At 40.9% G+C, this 23,102-nt stretch overlaps 1 protein-coding gene across 1 annotated transcript in view; it reads left to right on the top strand.

Moving 5' to 3' along the window:
• The window catches only part of SAMSN1 (SAM domain, SH3 domain and nuclear localization signals 1), a 276,633-nt gene that overhangs the window by 181,372 nt on the left and 72,159 nt on the right, over nt 1–23,102 (top strand). The window contains exons 4-5 of the mRNA XM_064469960.1: nt 16,520–16,657; nt 22,967–23,007. Coding sequence (XP_064326030.1) covers nt 16,520–16,657; nt 22,967–23,007 — 179 coding nt within the window. The remainder of the gene's footprint in view (nt 1–16,519; nt 16,658–22,966; nt 23,008–23,102) is intronic.

Raw genomic sequence — 23,102 nt, 5'->3', positions numbered from 1 at the left:
TTCTTCACAGCCAAACCCACTTTCCTAACATGTGAACACAACTTCAAATCATAACTGAAAAAGGAGGCCTGGCAGAAGCCTTCAAAAAGACTTTTATATACTTCACAGTAAATAGGAGAAGTGCAAACTATAGATCTTTTCCTTTTAAAATCTTGAATCTTATCTGTCCTCTGGTGTTTGTTGGCGTGCCTTTGTGTGAGCCTTGTTTGGGTTTTGTTCAGTGTAGAAACTAACTTATGTTAAAATGTATTTATCCTGCCAAAATATGGACATTTGAAATTCACTGGGGTGCAGGATCAAACTGCAAAATTACTAGAATAAACTGTAACAGTCAGAAGTATAAGCAATGAAAGAGGTGCTTGACATTTACAAATATGAAGTTCTGGGCCCAGAAAAAGGCAATCAGGATCTTGGTCACAAAATGAAACTACCTCTCCATTTGTGGTGAATTTCAGCTGAAATCTTTGGTACCAACTGCTGCTTGATCAGCAAGCAAATTGTAACCAAATGTCATAGCATTCACATAAGAGCTATGGGAAATTAACTGTGGGTTGGGAGGAAATATTATTCCAAACCCATTCTAATTTCAGGTATTTCATAATCTAAAACAATTTGAGACTCACAGTGCTTTCAGCACTATTTCTTCCTCAGACTGTTCTACTCCACAATGAGTCATGAAATTCTGCTGATTTATACCAGTTAGTGACATAGGCTACTGTTTTTCTTTACAATTGCTTATCCCTCATCTGCCTGTGCATATACACTATAATACCTTCTCATTGTAACCCATGGATCACCTTTGAATACTCCCAATTTTTTAATTTCCAGACTTGCCATGTTTTCTAATAGCAAAATTGGTTTAGTCCTACTCTGCGTCACCAAGCAGTCAGCACGTCAGACACCAGTTTGGTAATTATTTTTTAGTGTACTGGCCCAGAGTGTGAGGTTTTAATTTGGTTTTTTGTTGTGGTTTTTATTTTTTTTAATAATTTGGTTGTGGCACACAGGTTTCCTTACCAAGGTCCCTAAGTAAGATGCTTCCACGCAAAATGTAGTCAAAAATAATTACTGAATTTTGTAAATTAATTCATCTGTACAGAAAATTAGCATTTTCCAAGAATTTCTGTCTTTGGATAATCTGAGTAACCCTTGGAGTTAGCTGTATGTTCCAGTGTTACTAGGCAGAAAGTTTTATTTCTATTAGATGCTAAACTAAATGGAAACAACAGCCTGCAAGAGAGCATTTTCTGAGTCCATCATAATCATTCAGACCATGCTTTTGTTTTGTTGATAAACACTGTTCTTTAATTCAGAAAACTGTTTGTACTGGCCTGGGGAAGCCTGTCTCATTTGATAATGGGCTCTGAATCCAGTGGATTATTGCAGGGATTTTATCTTGCAGTAATCTCCAGGGAGAAATGTACAAACAGCTGGGAAAGCAAGGAAGAGCTGCATTGTGCGGCAGGAGTTTGTGGAGCAGAATTGTGGGGTGCTGGAGTAGATCTCAATACCAATATGAATCTTTTCTGTTTTTCTCTGGTAAGTGTACACAAACATGTTTTTATTTAGTGGGTTGCTGAGTTCATAAATCTAACTGGTGGGTGTGTTTGGATGGGAAAAAACCATCAAGGTGTTATATCACATACTGTGCAAGGGTTGTATAACAGCAAGTCTCTCTAGCATAGATGAAAGAGTTTATGTATGAGAAATTATACATAGCAAAATCTGATTTAGTAGACATAAGATTAAGCAGAAAGCATATAATAAATGTACTGTGTAGTACCTGTGGCTATTACAAAAACATGAAGATTTAAACATGAGGCATTTGACCTCAACACAGTAAAATGCCTCATATGTGTGTTAAAATTACTAAATATGTGTATGCTATAATTTGCTTTAAGCTAGGGTTTTTTTGAGATAATGGCATCTGTTTTCCTTCTTAAATAGTTTGGGAGAACTGCTAGAACTTTTCAAGCATTAGTTTTCTATTAGCCAAGCACGAATACATAGTCATCAGGGCAAATCCATTCATATGGCAGTATTTGCTCACAGACAGAGAGGCTGATTTAAGACCCTCTTCAGGTTTTATTTTTCCACTTTCTCTTTTAATTTTTTTTTCCTCTTCCCTTGCCCCAGGACAACTGGTCAGAATGAACAGGTAAAGCAGGATAGGAAATCCATGGAAACGGCTTCTGCTTTCAAAGCTTAACCATCTGCCAATACCAATGCTCAGTATGAGTAATGGTAATTAGATGAGTATATTTGCTGTATTTACACAGCACAGTAGATATATTTGCCCATTTTTCATCTTTTGTCCAGATGTTTAGTGTATCTTCCCCATATGTTTAGAAAGAACAATAAAAATCAATATTCAAACTGCATTTACATAAATTCAGATAGGGGAGCTGCCTTGTGTAAACTGTTGTTTCTGATTGCTAATGCCACCTTAGTGCAGAGGACTGGTATTCTCCAGATCATAAGGATTAAAAGCTGTATTGGAGTACTTAAAGTAAAATGCAGTGGTATTTTAGGATTCTGTGACAAGAATCACTCATAAGAAATAATTCCCTGGGAATTCAATGACACTTTTGATCATAGTTTAATGTGAATAGCTGTGTATTTGTTTAAAGTTAACAACAGCTTTGTGGTACAATTTGTAACAGCTTGAAAAATACTAAATTCTGAAGTTTTGGGGACCGAACTGTTCTATCAATATTTTATTGTTCCATTGGGGCAGCTTCTTGCTTTGCATGTAGTTCAATTTTCAAACAGGTGGTGAGCTTTGTGTTAGTTGAGAAATCAGCATTTAGACAAAACGTGAGGTAGACTGTGTAGGTGAGAGTAGGTCAAGTTGCAGTTTCGCTGTTGAACGGGGTATGCAGCAACTGGAATTTCTGTGAAAGAGATAATGACTGCACTAATAACGATGGTTCAGACAAGTGAAAGCTAGTGCCATGATAGTTTCTGTAATGAAATAATTAGTTCTGTTTAAAGATTGCTGCTAAGAAGATAACCTCCGTTCTTTAAAGCTTTCCGTGGGAGCCATTCTGTCCTCTGTGGCAATCTTTCAAGCACCTAGCGAAACACCTCACAAGTTATCAAGATCTAAAGACAATTCATAGGTCACTAATGTATTTCATAAAACTCAGAGCCCTGTGCAGTTCTGCCTACGCGTGCAACACAGTGCAGTTGCTTTCTGTAGTCAGATTGTCTAGCTTGGAAATGAGCTAGTCATCCAAGTATGTACGCTAGCAACATTTACTCTGTCGGCCTGTGACTGTGAAAAGGCTGGAAACAGAATGGTTAAAATATCAGTGTAAGGGTATTTTTCTCTTCAAGAGAGTCAAGCCGGAAATAACACAGAGCAACAAAATAATTAGTCTTTAAAGACAACTTTTAAAGACACTAGAGGAGCTACTTCCTTAGTAGATGCAAATAGCCGCTGACGAACAGAAATCACTGCTGATTAACATCAAGTGAGTATCTGGAGTAATTGCTAAACCTGAAACCATGGAAGAGAAGTTTAGACTATCAGCAGCCAGAACAAAAACAGCTGTCCAAAAAATAATATTCTCATGGAAGTATTTTCCTCACATTGACTGACAAGATTTCAGACTGCAAGAAGCGTGTGCTTGTGTTTACGTGTGTATGTGTGCGCACATATGCTTATTTTTTGAAATACATTGTTTTATAGCTCAGACAATACTTTTCTACCGTACAGAGTATAGTGGTTGAAGTAAGCTACAACCTGAGGGAATGAAAAGAATATTCTGTTTAAAACCAGACTGGTTCTGGCTTATCCAAAGTGGTGGAACACTATGGTAGTTAAAGGAACGTAGGTTTATGCTGTGGGATTTGACTCTCTCTGGGTTTGCTTTAATACCTGTCCATAAAACTGAGACACATTTTTAGCATGACAGACCAAATGCTAGGGCCAGTCTAGCAAGTAGTGATGTGCAGGCTGAAGGCACTCAAGAGTCACAAGATGATTGTAAGGGCTTTGGAGCCTGAACTGGACTCTGTCCTTCCCAGGGAGGCAGACAGAAATTACTGCAATCTGTTGCCACCTGGGAGCCCTTTGATCTCCTAGTATGAGTGCTCCAGCATGGGGTGTTTCCCCAGCAGTACTCTGTGTCCTGAGTTGACTTCAGAATGATTTGGTTTCTCAACAGATTAATTTTGCATCAGACTCATTGCCTTAGTCTCAAGGGATATGCAGACAAATTAGATTTGCCTTCGAAACCTCGTGTCTCTTTTCCATTTACAAAATGATTGAAAGCATAAATGTCCCTTCTTTTGTTGACATATCATGTTGAAAGGTCAACCTTAGACCCTGAATTTGCAGTGGTTTTTCCATCTTATGGTGCTTAGCATGTCAGACAATTAAATCAGAACAATACTGTTTGTATTATGGACAATATACAGAAAGGTGCCCAAATCAAGCACTGCTTCTGTATGAATTGCAGGAAATTATGTCACCAAACCATCTGTTTTCATACCCTGCCTAATAAATGGCAGAATCCTACAAATCTCAGAAATGAAAGATATCGTTGGATCATCAAGTCCTTTAGTCAAGGTAGAATTCTTTTTTACATTATTTTCCAAATCAACCTTCCAATATCGAGAATGTACACACTGGGGTTAGCACCAGTTCAACTGGAATTAATCCTGCCCTGGGTTATTCTCTTTTCTGGTAGGGTATACTTTTACAGGTTTGGTCACGTTTACTCCTGGAAGCAGCAGACATGTCTCCTTATATGGGACATCTTTGACCTAGCTTGTACACTTAGCCCAAATAACAGGCTTTTCAGATATTTCTCTAGTTTTGGACCCACAAGAAAGACAGGGGCTCCCACTCTCTTGATAAAGTACACACATCCAGGAACGTGTCTGGGCATTGAGCCTCCTTAGCATTCAAGAACCTGCGTCTGTTCTAGCAAACCCTCCAAAACAAGGTAGCTTCATGCAACCTGCCTTGTCAAGTATGGTTTTGATGGTGTTTTAACAACTGTGCTGAGGAGTCATTTGGATGTCTGTTAGTCGACATACAACAAATATGGGCCAGGGGCTGTTCTGGCAGGGGCACAAGTGCAGGTGATCACGTTACAGTACCCACCCTGGTTCATTCTTATCCATCATTTCATTTACTAAAAGAGGTACAGCCAGATGTATTTCTGTTTCAAAGAAAAACTTAAGTTTCGTTAAGAAAGTGGACATGAGGGGCATGAAGGACTTCCTTACACAAAGCAATACTTAAAGGCTAGATCCTACCTTCTTTGCCAGTGAACAGTGGCATTAGTAATGGAACTAATGAAAACAGGGAAGAAGTTCAGATTCTTAAGAGGTGCTGACATTTTGTATATCAGAAACCTGTGCAAGAAGGGCAGTAGGGAAAGGATACAACACTCCTAATCACAGGGTTGCTGAGATCAGTTATTCAAGCTAAGCACTAATCTTAGCGTTTAAGCCAAATAAGATCCCTTGCATTTGTCTATTTCTCTTCCATATGGTAGCTTTCTAACCACCACTTCTGCTAATAAAACATAAAGTTAAGTACTGAGTGAAGTCTAATCGTCTTAGTGATTTTCAGTAACATTGAACTAGTTATATATTTTATTTTGATAGTTGGTTTAAAGATGTGCTGACAGCACAATATAAAATATATTACATCTAATGTTATAAACTGAAACAGCTCTTGGCACTAACTGATGTTTCTATGGTGAAAGATACAGTGAAAATAAGTATTAATAAAAGTCGTGTAATAGATACATTATTAATTAGATGGAGCCTCCACATGTTAAAGAAACTATAGAGTAAATAGAAAGATGCTAATGCTGCTGTGGCTATTGCAGTGTGATGTTACTTAGAAATGGATTTGACTTAAAAATATGTGTTTTAACAAAGAAGGATTACCTGAACATGGAAAGTCCTTCTTCTAAACTGTACTGTGAGTAAAAGAGGTCTGAGTGGTTGAGCTTTGTAGTGCTTCCCATGTAATCATCTTCCTATACTCCTTGTTTGTTTTAGCTGGATTGCTATCATCCCACCATACACAGGAGTTCACATTTAAACACTGAGCTGGGGAATGACCTGACTGCATTATTAAACGCACTTCTCTCTGCCTTAGGATTCAGCCAGTCTCCACATGCCATGATAATATCATGCAAAGAAAAGCACTACAGACAATTATTTTCTTCTGGATCTGAACTAGGAACTTTTTTCCCATAAAACTCATGAGGCAAAGGGCTTCAAAAGACTTTTGAAGAATTAAGTTAATGTTTTATTCTGCTATCTCTCATATTGCTCCGTGCTGTTTAGTGTGCTCAGGACTACTAAAGGAGTTGATATGTGAAATGGAAAACTTTACTGACATTGCATTTTTTGCTATAAATGTAGACCTAACTTTAAAAAAAAAAACAAACCACACACACACAAAAAAGGGGGAAGGAAGAAAATTTGAAAATTTCAATTTCAGTTCAATACTTTGAGTTGCCCTGAAAGAAAATTATTTCTTTTAATATTTACCTCCTACAAGGGAAATATACTCTTACAAAGCATAAAACCATTCAGCAAAGAAAACTCTTGTAAACTGAATGCACACTTTCTCTTTGCCAAGCACTCTCTTTCTCAGTCCTTTGTGCTTTCCTGTGCATGCTTCCTTTCTTGCACTTGCTTTCTTGGCCACCTTCTCTCGCACCCATTTTCTCTCTCATACGCGCTCAGTCTTTCTTGTGCCTGCTCTTACTTGAGCCCACTCTCGTGTCCCCTTGCTCTTCCTCATTCCCTTGCTCTTTCCCACACTTTTGCCCTTTATTGAGCCTACCCTTCCTTGAGCTCTTGTGCACACTCTTTGTATTGCTTAAGCTCTCTCATTCTCACACACTCTCGTTCTCACATGCAGCTTCTCATGATAATTCTCAGCCTCTCTTTCTCTTGCACTCTCACTTTCTATCGCTCTTTCCTTCTCTCCCTTTCTCACACACACTCTGCCTTTCTTGTGCTTTAGCTCTTTCTCATATACTTTGCTGCACACACTTGCTCTGTCACCTGTGCTCGTGCCTTCTCATTCCCATGTCCTTTCTCATGCTCAATGTTTCTTGCACCTTCACACTTGCTTTCTTTCACACATGCTCACTCTCTTTCTTACATGCCCACCCTTCCTTGCTCACCCCCTCTCTTTTTCTCATTCTCCCTCACATGGACTTGCTATTTCTACCATGCTTTCTCTTTCTTTCACACAGTCAAAATCTTTCTAATGTCCACTTCCCTTCTCATGACCTCACTCTCTCACTCCCCTTCTTGCACCTTTCTCATGCCTGTATGAGCTTTCTCACACTCCTTTCTTGTTACTTTGCACAATTTCTTGTGACCTTCTCACTCTTTACCATACCCTCACTTTGCACATGCTTTGGTTTTTTCCTGCCATGTCTCTTCCTGCATGCTCTTATTCACTTGCTCTCTCTCTTTCTCTTTCACCTTTTCTCTCTCCTCCCCTTTCCCCCTCTCCCCTTCCTTCTCCCCCCCTTCTTTCCCTCCTTCTATTCCCCTTTCACTCATCCTTCTCTCATGCACATGCTCACTCTTTCTCACATGCTGGTGCACCTGCTCAATGTCTCACGCCCTTGCTATCCTCACAACTTCATGCCCTTTCTTGTGACCTTGCACTAACTCTTTCTCACATACCCATGCTTGGATTCTTGTACAAACCTTTTCTTGTGGTCTCTCACTTCTTTTATGCCATCTCTGTCTTTTCCCCACACATTATCTCTCTCCCTCCCTTTCTTGAGTGCTTGCTTTCTTGAAAGCTCTCTCCCCCACTTTGATCTTTTTCTCTTTATTTTGTCTTGCTCTTTCTCACAGTCTCTCATTCTTACACTCAGCCACTCTCATGTGCTTGCTTTTTCTCAGTCACTCTTTCTTGCACCCACTCCATATCTTGCACCCTTACTCCCTTCCTTGTGCCCTTCGTCATGTCCCCTCCCCATTCCTTGCAACCTTGTGCCCTTTCTTGTGACCCTGCTCTCATTCTTTCTCATGGCCTTGCATGCAGTTTCTCATGCCACCTCTCTCCTCATGCAATCTCTTTCCAGCACACTCTCCTTATTCACATGCTCTCTTTCCCCTTCTTGAGTGCTGTCTTTCTCACCCACTCTTTATCTCTCTTTCTCTTCCTATTTCTCTCTCATGCACACCTTCTTGTGCCCACTCCTTTTCTCACATCTTCACACTTTTTCTTGCAGCCTCATGCCCTTTCTCCCAATACTGTGCCTTTTCTTGCAACCTTATGGCCTTTTCATTCAGTCTTTCTCACAACCTCATGCTTGATTTCTCAGGAACACTTCATTTCTTGCACCATGCCTCTTTCTCTTTCCACCTCTCTCTCATGCCTGCTCTCACTCTCTCTGTTCCTTGCTCACTCCCTCCTTCCTTTTCTTGCATGCTTGCACCCCCATTCTCTCCTGTGCTCCCTTTCTTCTATGCACTCATGTTTTCTTGTGTGCTCCCTTTCTAAGTGCCCTCACTTTCTCATGCTCTCATTTTCTCATGTGCTCACTCTTTTTTCTGCACTTGAATTTTCTCACATATTCGCATACTTTGCACTCTTGCCCCAAGTTGATTGTGTCCACCCTTTCCCCCACCATCACACTCAGTCTATTGATCTCTCTCTGTTTCTGATTGTTATTCTGATTGTTATTGATCTGTCTCTGTTTTCTCTTTTCTCTTTTTCCTTTCTACTGTCTCTCCTCTCTTCTTACTCTTTTTGTCATGTGCACTTTTTCTTGTGCATGCTCACTTTTTCTCATATGTGCTTGTTATCACATGCCCTTTCTCTTGACTCTGCACTTTCTTGCAAAATTGTGCCCTTTCTTGCAAACTCATACTTGCTTTTTCTTACCCACTCTTGCTATATTGCATGCACCTTCTCTTGCATGATCTGTTGCCTGTACTCTGTTTCTTGCTCCCTCTCCCCTCTCCTTCTTTCATGCTCTTTCCCTCTCTCCCATTCTCCCTCTCTCCCTCTTTTTCTTTACCTTTTTCCTTTGTGCACCCTTGCTTTTTCTTGCAAGTAATGATATTCTTTCTTGTCGCCACTCCTTTCTCACATCCATGCTTTTCCTCACACCTTGTACCACATCTTGCACCTTTATGCCCTTTCTTGCAACCTCATTCTCACTGTCATGCTCTTGCACTCATTCTCTCATGCGCATGTTCTCTCCCTTCCGCACTCCCCATTCCTTGCACACACGCTCCATATTTCTTAAGTTCTCTTTCTGTTTCACTCCTTCTTTCTCTTCCCCTTCACTCGTTTTCTCTTTCATTTTCTAGATTCATGTCTCCTCCTCTCCATCCTCCTCTCTCTTACCCTGAAGTGCCACATCTACACATTTTTTGAACCCCTCAACCAGATCATTGATAAAGATACTGAACAGAACTGTCCCCAGTACTAAGCCCTGGGAAACACCACTTGTAACTGGCCATCAGCTGGATTTAACTCCATTCACCACAACTCTTTGGGCCTGGACATCCAGCCAGTTTTTTACCCAGTGAAGAGTATGCCCGTCCAAGCCATGTGCAGCCAGTTTCCTCAGAAGAATGCTGTGCGAAATGGTGTCAAAGGCTTCACTAAAGTGGAAGACAAAAGACAAAATCCACAGCCTTTCCCTCATCCACTAAGTGGGTCACATTGTCATAGAAGGAGATCAGATTAGTCAAGCAGGACTTTCATAAGCCCATGCTGACTGGCCCTGATCACCTGGTTGTCCTGTACATGCTGCATGATGGCACTCAGGATAATCTGCTCCATAACCTTCCTAGCACCGAGGTCAGACTGACAGGCTGGTAGTTCCCTGGATCCTCCTTCTGGCCCTTCTTATAGATTGGTATCACATTTGCTAACCTTCAGTCAACTGGGACCTGCCCAGTTAGCCAGGACTGCTGATAAATGATGGCAAGTGGCTTGGTGAGCACTTCTGCCAGCTCCCTCGGTACCCTTGGGTGGATCCCATCTGGCCCCATAGGCTTGTGTGTGTCTAAGTGGTGTAGCAAGTCACTAACCCTTTTCCCTTGGATTATGGGCTCTTCATTCTGCTCCCCAACCATGTCTTCCAGCTCAGGGGGCTGGGTACCCCAAGAACAACTGGTCTTACTATTAAAGGCTGAGGCAAAGAAGACATTAAGTACTTCAGTCTTTTCCTCAGGCTTTGTCACCCTTTCCTCCCATATCCCATACAAGATTATCCTTAGCCCTCATTTTGTTGCTCATGTTAACATTTTTTATTTCATATTTTTTTCATGAAACATTTTTTATTGTCTTTTGGGCAGTAGGCAGATTAAGCTCTAGCTGGGCTTTGGCCCTTCTAATTTTCTCCCTGCATAGCCTCACAAAATCCTTGTAGTCCTCCTGAGTTGCCTGCCCCTTCTTCCTTTTCTTTTTTTTTCTTTTTTTTTTTCCTGAGTTCCAGCCAAAGCTCAGCCAGACAGGTCATCTTCCTCGCCAGCTCATCTTCTGGCACATGGGGATGGCCTGCTGCTGCTAAGCCTTTAAGATTTCCTTCTTGAAGAATGTCCAGCCTTCCTGGACTCCTTTACCCCTTAGAGTTGCCTCCCAGAGGGACTCTGGACACCCGGCACCTAAACAGGCCAAAGTCTGCCCTCTAGAAGTCTAAGGTGGCAGTTCTGCTGACCCCCTTCCTTACTTATCCAAGAATTGAAAACTATCATTTCATGATCATAATGCCCAAGACAGCCTGCAACCATCGCACCGCCCACAAGTCCTTCTCTGTCTGGAAACAGCAGGTCAGTGAGGTGCCTTCCCTCATTGGCTTCCTCACCACTTGTGTCAGGAAGTTTCCTTCCACACATTCCAGGAACCTCCTACCCTATTTCCTGTCCACTGTAGTGTATTTCCAGCAGATATCTGATAAGTTGAAGTCCCCCATGAGAACAAGGGTTAGCAATTGTGAGACTTCTGTCAGCTGCTTGTAGAATACTTTTGTCTGCCCCTTCACCCTGGTTGGGTGGTCAGTAACAGACTCCCACCACGAAATCTGCCTTGTTGGCCTTCCCCGATTCTTACCCATAAACACTCAACCCTATTGTCACCGTCATTAAGCTTTAGACAATCAAAGCACTCCCTAACATTCAGAGCTACCCCACTGCCTCTCCTTCCTTGCCTACCCCTTCTGAAGAGTTTATAGCCATCCATTGCAGCACTCCTGCTGTGTGAGTCATCCCAACCATGTTTCCGTGATGGCAACTATATCACAGTTTTCCTGCTGCACAATGGCTTCCAGCTCCTCCTGTCTGCTGCCCATGCTGCATGCACTGGTGTAGGTGCATTTCAGTTGGGCTGTTATTCCTGCCACCTTTTTTGGGGGAGAAACCCTAATTCCTATGTGACCATTCTCAGGCACTTCCATGGTTTCTAACACATCCATAACTCTTGCGTCTTTGCTGCCACATGGATCTCCATCCCCTGCCTCCACTGAGATAGAAGACTGAAGGACCTCACTAGCACACCATCCCTCAAACATTGGCATGCTGCCCCCAGGCTTAACTTTAGTCAGCTTGGTTTTATCCCTTCCCCCCTTCAAATCTAGTTTAAAGCTCTTTCAATGATCCCTGCTAATTCCTGTGCAAAAATCCTTTCCCACCTTTGAGACAGGTGTACCCCGTCTGTCGCCAGCAGGCCTGGTGTTGTGTAAACTAGCCCATGATCAAAAACCACAAAATTCTGCTGGTGGCACCAGGCTCTGAGCCAGGTATTGATCTGCTGTGTCTTCCTGTGTCTTCCCTCATCATTCCCTGCAACTGGAAGGATAGAGGAGAACACTACTCGTGCTCCTGATCCTTTAACCAGTCGTCCCACGGCCCTGAAGCCTCTCTTGATTGCCCTCAGACTTCCTGTTGCAGCTTCATCACTGCCTACGTGAAAAATCAATAATGCATAGTATCTGAAGGCCGTATCAGGGTAGGAAGCTTTCTCTTCTCCTCATTAACCCAGGCCTCACACACAGGAAGAGATGGCATGTGAAAAAGCGATTGGGCAAGAAAGAGAAAGCGTGTGCAAGAAAGTGAACATGAGGGACGAGGCAGAGAGGGTGTGAGAAAGGGAGTGTGCATGAGAAAGAACAGGACAACTTGTGGGAAAGAGTTCGCATGTGAGAAACAGCAAATGTGTGCAAGGTAGAAAGGGAGCACCTGTGAGAAAGACAGCTTTCAAGAAAAAGGCAGAGGGAGTGTAAGAAAACAAGCATGAGGGCAGAAGAATGGGTGACAGTGAAGTGTCATGAAAGGTGCAACAAGAGAGTGAGATTGTGAGAAGAGGAGCAAGTGGGTGAAAGAGCAGGACCATGTGTGAGAAAGAGAAGGTACAATAAGAGGTGGGTGTGAGGGCACAGGAAAGAGAGCTAACGTGTGAGAAAGAGCATGTGTGCCAGAAGGAGTTTGATGTGTGAGAGAGATGGCAAGAAGGGATAGTGTCTGAAAGAGAGCAAGAATGAGGAAGAACTTGGGGGAAGAGGAAGAAAGGGGGAGAGATGGGAGAGGGGAAAGATGAAAGAGTGGGTATGAGGAAGGATAGGTGTGAGGGGACAAGAAAAAGAGCCAGCACACAAGACACAAGCATGCAAGAAAGAGCAAGGTTGTGAGAATAAGGAAGGGCACAAAAATTAATAAGGACACAAGAAAGGGAATTAAATAGTGAGCACATTAAAGAGTGAGAGAGAGGGAGAGACAACAGGGAGACAAAAGGGAGAAGAAAATATGAAGAGAGGGAAAGAAAGAAAATAATGACATAAGAATGAGAGAGAAAAAAGAGAGAGGTTTAAGAGAGAGAAAGGGGAGAGAGTGAGGCAGACAGTGAGAAAGCACAAATGAGTGAGGCAGGGACTGTGAGGGAGACTACACTAAGGAGACAGGGTGTTTAGGAAAGAGTTGGTGTGAGAAAGAAAGTGAGCACAAGGGCATAGGAAAGCAAGAATGAGGTTGCAAGAAAGGGTGCAAGGTCACAAGATTAAGTGCAAGAAAGGGTGCAAGGTCACAAGATTAAGTAAACAGTCTTGTTTAATATCTTTATCAATGATCTGGATGAGAGGATTGAGTGCACCCTCAGTAAATTTGCAGACAACAGCAAGTTGGGCGGGAGTGTCAATCTGCTTGAGGGTAGGAAGGCTTTGCAGAAGGATCTGGACAGGCTGGATCAATGGGATGAGGTCAATTGTATGAGGTTTAACAAGGCCAAGTGCCAGGTCCTGCACTTGGGTCACAACAACCCCATGCAATGCTACGTGCTTGGGGAAGAGTGGCTGGAGAGCTGCCTGGCGGGAAAGGACAGGACCTGAGGGTGTTGGATGACAGTGGGCTGAACAAAAGCCAGCAGTGTTCTCAGGTGGCCAAGAAGACCAGCAGCATCATGGCTTGTATCAGAAATAGTGTGGCCAGCAGGACTGGGAAAGTGATTGTTCCCCTGTACTCGGCACTGATGAGGCCGCACCTTGAATACTGTGTTCAGTTTTGGGCCCCTCCATACAGGAAGGACATCGAGGTGCTGGAGTGTGTCCAGAGAAGGGCAACAAAGTTGGTAAAACGGTCTGGAGAGCTGGTCTTATGAGGAGCTGCTGAGGGAGCTGGGGTTGTTTATCCTGGAGGAGACTGAGAGGAGACCTTATCTCTTTCTACAACTACCTGACAGGAGGTTGTAGTGAGGTGGGCGTTGGTCTCTTCTCCCAAGTTATTAGTGGTAGGATGAGATGAAATGGCCTCAAGTTGCACCAGAGGCAGTTTAGATTGGATATTATGAAAAATGTCTTCACTGAAAGGCTGTCAAACATTGGAACAGGCTTCCAAAGGAAGTGGTTGAGTCGCCATCCCTGGAAATGTTTAAACAATGTGTAGACGTGGCACTTAGGGACACGGTTTAGTAGTAGACTTGACAGTGCTAGGTTAACAGTTGGACTTGATTGAGTTGGTCTTTTCCAACCAAAAAACTTCTATGATACTATGCTTCTCTGATTCTATTGCTCACTTTCTTGTCCATGCTTACACTTTTTTTTGTGCATCCCTTTTCCTGAGTGCCCTCCCATTCCTGCACCCTTGCCCCTTTTTGTGCCCTCGCTCTTTTTGGTGCCCTCCGTCTTTCTTGTGCCCTTACTCTTTCTAATTCCCTGGCTCTTCCTCACATGCACTTGCTATTTCTCATGCACTTAGTCTCTTCTCACGCACTCATGTGCTTCCTCATGTACTCTTGCCCTTTCCCACGTCCTTATGCTCACTCTTCCCCAGGTGAACTTTCTCTTTTTCATTTGATCTCTTTCTCATGTGCTCTTTCTTGCCCTCTCTCACTCTCATTCACCCTCTTAGAGTTTCTCTCACTTGCTCTCATGCATTCTCTCTCTCCCTATCTTGTCTCTTTCTTTCTCTTCTTCACCTGCTCTCTCTTCTTTGTGCTTGCTGTTCCTTGTACACTCACTTTTTCTTGTGTTCTTTCTCATGTCCACTCATGCTTTCTCATGTGCTCCACTTCTTGCATACATACACTTTCTCACGCCCTCACTCTTTTTCTGCGCTTCCTATTCCTCATGATCTCACTTTCTCATGTGCACGTGCTCTTCTTCCACAAACTTGCTTTTTCTTACACACTTGCTCTTTCTCTCACCCTCGTGCTCCATCTTTTTCACATGAGCTTTCCCTCTTGTTTGAGCTCTTTCTCATGCTCTCCCTCTCTCCCTTTCTTAAGCACTCATTCTCATGTGCTCCCCCTTATGCTCTCTTCCTTTCTCTCTTGTTTTCCCTTCCTTCTTCTTCTCTCCCCCATTTCTTCCCCTCTTGTTCTCACTCCTTCCTCCCTTCTCTTTCACATAGTTTTCTTTCTCTTTCTGTTTCTTTTTCTCTCCTTTCCTACCCTCCTCCTCTCTCTTCCTCTCCTCTCCTTTCACTCTTCCTTGCCCTCTTTTCCCTCTCCTATTCTCTCTCACACTCTCTCTTTCACATGAGCTCTCTTTTATGCTTCCATCTCCTAATTAAAGGCTCTTCACCAAAATTCTCTTTCCCTGTTGAGGGAGAACTATATGGTTGCATTTTACATTGCAGAATCCTGGAAGTGTCTAACAAGGTTTTCAACTCATCATTTTTGTCTAGAAATGCTCAATCCACAACTTCAGACCAGGAGCCTGAACCATCATTTCTACATGGCAACATAGCTACAGTAAGAAAAAGTAATATTCTTATGAATAAACGCAGTTGTTTTCAAAACCCAGGGTCAGCTGGCTGTTAGGAGAACGAGCCATGTGTCGTGTGCTTCAAAAGCCATGCGCCACTTTCCCAGCAAGCATTACCTCATTAGTTCCTAGACTAAATTCCAGTATATACCTGAAGTATTTTCAAGAGTTTCAACTTGTAATATTTCTCCCATAACATTTATCTTGGCTTATCAAGACTCTAGAAGACTGAAGCAAATAAAGATCTGTAGATAAACATTGTGGTTGCAAAAATTAGTCATGTCTTTGAACTGCTGTTTCACCAGTCAACAATATTGCCTGTTAAGCTCTACATATTAACAATATAACTTCAAATATACATCTGTGCTTATCTTCTGTACTAGATGAACAATGTTTTAAAATAATAATATACCATGTTAATTCAATGGTGTTGCTCTGCTGTAAGTCAGACTGCTATAAATTTGATTTATTCCTTAATTAATGTGGTTAAAATCAGTAATCAAAATTAATTGGAAAAATATTCAGTGCAGATCAAAGTGGCAACATCTAAAATCTAGGATCATTAGTTAGAGTGTCTTTAATTTTACCATCTGCTTTCATTTAACTCTTGAATTATGGAATGGTGGTGTGAGTATATGTAATCCTGGCTCTTGGAGTTGTGGGATAAATATTAAAATCCTAGTCTCTGTTAAAATGTTTGTAGTCCTGGTGGTTGGAGAAAAAGAATCCTTACATGTGCATTATAACATAGCATTCAAAAATTTGAATGCAAATGGAATTTATTTTTAATTTTAGTCATTCTTATTTTTTGGGGGGCCTAAATCATGACTCACAAATTCTGGGTGCTGGCAGAATTGTTGCCATTTATATCTAAGCAGTAGGGTTACCTTTCTGCATCAAATCAACTTTTCCCCATGAAGAAGAAGTACTAACTATAAAACATTTTTATGGTTTATATAGAAATTTTCACAGTTCATAGTTCTCATAGTTTTTACAGGATATATGCCTGATTTTACTCTTTCTGAGTAGTTAATGGTCATTTTTGCAGTACCCTCAGCTTTACCCCTGCCAATCTGTGGAATCTAAACGATGGTACTGTGAACTCCAGCATTTGGGTACTTACAATAATAAATTTCTATATCCTTTTTTGAGAAAGAAGTAAATAAAGGTTTCAAAAGATAGGGGAGGAAAATGACTCTTTCTATTTTGTAAACCACAGAAATGGCTTGGTTTTTTAATTACTATTATTTTAATGGTTTTACAAGTGTTCATCTTTGAAAATCTGTTTGAATGTATTTTAGGAGGGCTCAATGGACAGCTTGTATGAGCCTGTCCCAGAACATCAAGAACCCAAGGATACAACTACTGTTGACAGCCGGGCTAGCACTCCAGTGAGCATGCATGTAAACTGTGGACCACCTGAAAGGTCTATGTCTTTGGTAAGTAAAATTTAATTGCAAAGTATGCAATGTATTTTGCAAAAAACTGTTACTCTCTATGCGGGCATGTGTGTTCAGCTGGCTTAACTGACCATTTGAACTATTCGGGCTCTTTAGAGCCACTGTTCAAATCCCATCTCTGTAGCCAATGACCTGATTTCTGTCCAGTCTTAACAAGCACACTTGGAAAACAGGTCATGAGTTTCTATACAGCTAGCAGCAGAGTGAGATTAGTGCAGCTTCACCATATGAGGGAATTTATCTTTGCAAGTAATAGCATATGAAAATACTGGTTACAGCTATTAGTACTGTACAAGATATACTATTGGTGTCTTTGGTTGTCCTTTTTATTAACCAAAAAATGCATTTCTAAGGTGTGAGTTCTGTGATTTTTGTAACAGATGGCCTCTGGAATAACCTTTACGTTTTACAAGACCTCATTAGGTAAACATGTGAAGGAGGTTGTCTTCTGGGTTTTTTTTCTTCCTAAATAATGTTACCCTAGTTAATCCTTTATTATTGGTATGTTATTGGTATAATGTATCATTGAGGCTTTGACAAATATTTTAACATAGAGTATTAAATTTCATAATCTTTTCCATTTCATAATCTCTATTCTCTGCTTTATAATGTTCCTTCATTTATAATTACTATCTATTACAACATAGATGCAGTCTGGTGAAGGAATGAAGAGAAAACAAGGAGGTTCATTATTTAAAGAAGACAGACTGTCCCCCCTTCACAAATTATGCCAGGCTTTACCCCTGTGTGCTCTGGGTTAGGTACTGGGTACTTATAAGACTGCTGGGCCTATGGTGTTGCAATATCACAGAGCAGGTTTGCACACAGGATTTCTGTGGACAGAGTGCTGGAGCTGGCAGGATAGGTGAACGGCTGGGGATTTGTGGCATGCATCTGTTGAATTCCTAGAGGAATGGAAATAGCCTGTTCTTCTCAGACCCTTCTGCTGCAAACATCTCACTCTGTCCATGTGTCTCTCTTCCAGATAACCACCTTGGTGCTTTATAAGATGGTCCTGGTTTTGAGACGGTAGCAGTGCAGAGATCTCAAGATGATTCCTCATAGCATCAGCACAGATCTATGAGCCTGGGTTCTGAAATGTGCCTCCATTATAATTTTACTGTAGTAGGTGGTAGGTGCTTTCCTGTGTGACAGGTTTCTCCCCGTTTTCAGGTTGTGACCTTGTTACTATAAAAATGAGCCACCTCTACTCTGCTCTAGCAAAGAGTCTTTAATCATGGTTGTGAAATATGGCTGTAACCTGATCCTGGCATGCTTGCAACATTTCAGTTGTGTGAAGCTCTAGCTGTTTGGCTAGGGCTGTGCTACACAATCATATTGAAACATGCCATTCTGCTAACAAAGGTAGACATTATAGTTCAGCTCTTACATCTGTTCAGTCCTTTTCCCCTTTTCTGTGACTACAAACCAACTTAACAGTGACAACTACACTAATATTTCTTTGTCCGATAGGAACAGCATTTAAACAAATAAACTGAAAATTGAAAGCAGATTTGTTTTCTGGTTTGTGCCTGGCATGTGACATATGACCTTCTAACATAGTCTGCAATAAATAACTACTAGAAATTATCCTTTACCTTCTCAAGGTATGGTAGAGGCACATCCCGAGCATCGTGCTCTACACCAGCTTCTCACAATGTGTAAGACTAAGAAATAAAAGAGCAGTGATAGTTTACCTCAGGCTTTTTGTTTCTTGCTTTTTCTTGGTTTGTTCTGTTTTCTGATTTGACAGCATTACTTCAGACTCTTCATTATATTAATATAGATTTAGGCTTCATAAATTTTCCAGCTAAATAAAAGTAATAAACCTATTCAATACAGAACTTTATTTTCATTGAGACAGCCTAGAGAAGCAGATTTGCTACTAGTGTAGGATGAGAAAATTCTATATGTTAACCAGAACAAATTGTAGCAAAACATTTTTCACACTGTTCAGTGCTGTTTCAGTGGGATGGCACTGTTTAGTCCATGAAGGCACATGTATAGCAATGAATAGAAAAATCTAGCACTTGGATTCTTGCTAACTCTTATCATACATTTCGTTCTTCCTAAAGGAGATATTTTAGTGATGGCACATTTATTCATCACTAAATTTAAATTTCATCATCAATAAAAGTAATGGTGAATGGGGAAGCAAACTGTTGGCTCACTAGGTGTTAACAAGATGCTTCCTAAGACTGGCTGTGGGTTTTATTTTATTCTGAGAGAATATTCAGCTCAGCACTTAACTAAAAATAACGGCTGGATGCTGTGTCACTGTGCTGGCTGTAGAATCAACATGATTATTTATAAAATACTCTCTAGAAAAGGAAAACAAGATTAGTGATGACGTGTCAGCAGTAAGACCTATGGAAAAATGCCGCTAAGGCCAAAGGACTATGTGTAATCTTATCTGCTATTTCTAGCATGTGAGTTATTAGGCCTACACCTTGGATGAAGCTGTTAAGCTTATTAACAGAGCCCATTTGTACTTCTCTCCCATTTTTAATTTCGTCACTTGGTTCCAGGCTGCAGGGTGGCCCCCATAGCATGATAAATTCAGAACATTATTGGCTTCCTCAGGCCCTGATTCAGCCATCTATCATTATTCATTAATGCACTTACTTAAGTGCACTGCTAATTAGGTATGGGCTCAAGTGTATGTTTAAACGGTGGGCTCAACCATGGCCATGCAGATTCCACAGAGCTGTTAAACCTCCTCAGGGTGGAGCAGCCTGGCATGGCCCATTTCCGCCTTAGGAGGCTTTGCCCGCTTCCTTTTCCCTATACAACTTTGGAAATCAACAGGGCAAACGTTCAAGGTCTGCTCCCCTCAACTTAAAAAATGGGAGGCCAGTGCTAGAGGAAATTCTTCCTCATACTGCAGCAAGGTTGTTATTTTCTTGCAGTTACCTTCTCCGTTGTGATTTGTCCTAATCATAGCTGGGCTGTGACATTCTTCTGGAGACATGGGAAATACAGAGTACTGTGGTCACTGAAGCTGTGCAGGACATAATTCAATGAACATACTCTTTGGGCACCTTTTTGAACTGTGATTATTTTTGCTCCTGGCCAAGTATCTGCCGAAGTGACACATGCTGGATGAAGAATAACCCCTCTTTCATGTACGCTGTTCTCCTTCACATAACTTAGAAGGACTGCTTAGTATACAAAATGTTTTGCCTGGGATGTTCCCACTTTGGGTTCTTACGGTACTGTCTTGTGCCTGTGATGCATGCTTACTGTTTGATTTTAATCCTCTCAGGGAACTGGCCTGTTAACTTTTTGGTTAATTTGCCTGTTGCTCAGCTTCAGTAATATTCTCAGACAGAAAAAAAAAACAAAACAAACCAAAAATAGTTCTTTGGATTGTTTTTGAACCTCATACATAGCGAAGTTGAATTGGATCTGCCTCAGAAACACTTGGTGGCCAACAGCAATGAATCATATGGGTGCTCTTTGCCTTAACTAGGCTATTGACTGGGAAACCAAATTTCTACCTCTTGTAGCTTGTTCTTACAGTCTTTTACCTCATGAGCTCTTTTAAGCTTCTCAAGAAAAGCATCTTCAGCATTAAAACTATTTTCGTATATTTCCTGTCAGATTGCAATCACCAAATGTCATGAGATCCACATATTTTTCAACTGCTAACTGTGATATGATCAACTACCCTGTATATCAGAGAAGTGCCAAATAATTTATCAGTCTTTCTAAGTTATTGCCAGGAAAATCACAATCAGTCATGATACCTGCTTTAATCTGCGGTGTTATAATTGGCATTCGATTCCAGTGAGGGAAAGAAGAGGGCTAGTTATCTGAAATGATCTTTTCCCTGTTTGTAAGTCTTAACAGACTCCTGGAGCTCTAGCTTTCTCAGCCAGCTTGTAACCACTGGAGGGACTCATTAAGTTCTTTAATTCAGAGTTATTAGATAAAAGCAGGGAGGAAAGGACTTTATTAATAATTTCATAATGCTGAGCTTCCACATGTGCAGTTTGATTTTAGGAAATAGACTTGTTCATATTTGGGATAGGGAAGGGAAGAATTGTTCCCATAAAGAAGGTAATTACATACTTCGGAGAATGTGGACGGTAGAGTCTAGATGAACCTTAATTTACATTCTAAGATAAAACATGTTTTTAAAAGGGCTTAATTTCTAGTTTCAGATTCAAGTTACATATGATTTTAAGTGTAGTCAAATACTGAAAAGACACTTAAAAAAAGAAAAGTACAAACATGAATAATTTATTCTTGTACCCCAGTTTAGCCAGCTGATTCAGACAAACCAGGAAGAGGTGTCAAATAAAAGGTGTCATTTTTAAAAGACCATTTAAACCTACTGCCATATTTCGTTGTGGCACTGCATCCCATGATATCCAGTGGAGTCACATCAGTATCATCTCAATGTATGATGTAATGTTGTACATGACTATTTTGCTGGATTTTAAGAAACTGATGCTGAAGCATTGGTTTCAAATCTTGGACCAAAAGACTAAACCTACAATTCCGTGTTTCATGTTCCACACCAGGTATTTGGCATGTGAAGATATGAATTAATGGTCTTTCCAGTCATATGGCCACACTGAGGTTTAGAGAGGGCCCTGTCTCCATTTTTTACCCCGGATCACATAGATTCTAACTTACAATATCCTTTGGTCTCTGACCTCCATGCATAATGCTTCCTTTAACAAGCCTCTTTGAAGCCAAATATTTGATATTTTTAAGTAAGATGTTGACACCTCCTTTTTGAAACAGCCTTAAAATCAATTTTTCAATATTTTTCAACTTTGTGTGCCTGTGCACCTCATCTAGTCATTTCTTTAGAGCTATTGGAAAGACTTGTTCCAAGACTAAAAAGCTGAATTTCTTTTCGGCAAGAAATTTCTCTTAGATTGCTTGCAGTATTTCAAGGGAGATGGTACATTCTGTATGATTTTTTTGATTTGTGCACAGCATCTGTGAAAAAATCTACACATGCAGAAAGAAATTCTGTGGAAACTGCATAAAATTATTAGCATTCACAAAGGTCCAGGTGCTAACAAGACCCCCTACACTCAGCTAAAATAACCTCAGTGCAGTAAAATATCCTTAATGCACTCTCCTGAAGAAGCTTAAAAAAAATCTATGATGGGTTTTACCAAGAGGAGGGGAAAAATATAAAATGCTCAATTATGCACTTGCATCATTTTATGTAGTACATGTTTTGGCTTTTCATCGTGCAACCAGGATGACATTTTTAAATTACTGTGGTCAGAGCCATGCAGATGTAGATAGTATTACACGAAGGAAATAAATCAAACATAAGAATATGACAAATAGGTCCATACACTGAAGTTTTCATATTTAGAAAATAATGAAGGATTTAAAAAAAAAAAAAGCCTCTTGTTGCACAGCAAATTGAAGCGGCACTCATAATGGACATTTTTATCCCAATTTCGGCTTTCCAGGCTGGAAGAAATAGATATGAAAGTTATACAGTGCTTTGATATTCTGTCTCAGGAGATATCAAAATATTATAGGGATAAGAGATCCCTTCTGTCCTAGCATGACATCCTCAGGTTTTCTTAAAGTTAAAATTAACTTCAAGTGCCAGGGTAAGTGCAACAGCAAAGATGCAGTGAGATGTTTTGGCATCGCTTGCAGAGTAAGGCACCCTTTTGTTCACTCTTTCAACACCCACATAACTCTTCTCATCCTTCCCACATCTGGTCAGGGTACATACCATCCGGGCCCTGGAGGCTGTGAGATCTTGCCTCCAGGCCAGTGCTTGATTCTCATTTGGGGGCCCTCAGAGCCTTACCAGGCCGACTTGCACAACTTTCAATTTTACTTGCAGAGTTTCCTGCTCTCTTCTACATTCTCCTGCATGTAATGGGGTTAGAGAGTCTATGTCCTTCTGTGTCCCTCAGAAAGCCACATCCCATTGTAATGTGTGGGTATTCTATTCTCATAAATTTTAAAGGAATCATATTGTGGAAGAAATATGATATTAATTCTTGGGGTACAAGTCTTGTTCTCTGGTTATTCAGGGGTATTACTGTTGTCAGCTTCTTGGGAGCCATGCATACTGAAGCTTCCCAAAGTCAGGACACATAACTACATACATTCTCTGCTCCACTGTGTCCTCCACAGCTTCAGCTGCTGGAAAAAGAAAGACTGGATTGCTAGTGGATATTAAAAATGTGCCTCAAAAGTACATCATTCAGTATCTTTCCAGTGAGGAAAGTATTATATATGGATTAAACATTTTTGATTTTCATAGACTGTTTTTCTCTATCTTTTTAAAAGGGATTTCCTGACTTTGAGAACACAGTGACCAAAAAAAGAAAGTAAGTTGAGACCAGTTTGAGGTCTGCACAGTGCCACTATATTTGTCTGTACCTTTCAACCATGTTGTTTTACTAATGTTTGCCAATGTTGCTTT

The sequence above is a fragment of the Phalacrocorax carbo genome, chromosome 1 (genome assembly GCF_963921805.1).
Source record: "Phalacrocorax carbo chromosome 1, bPhaCar2.1, whole genome shotgun sequence".
In the NCBI taxonomy this organism is placed as follows: Eukaryota; Metazoa; Chordata; class Aves; order Suliformes; family Phalacrocoracidae; genus Phalacrocorax; species Phalacrocorax carbo.
This window is presented reverse-complemented; position numbering and strand designations above follow the sequence as displayed.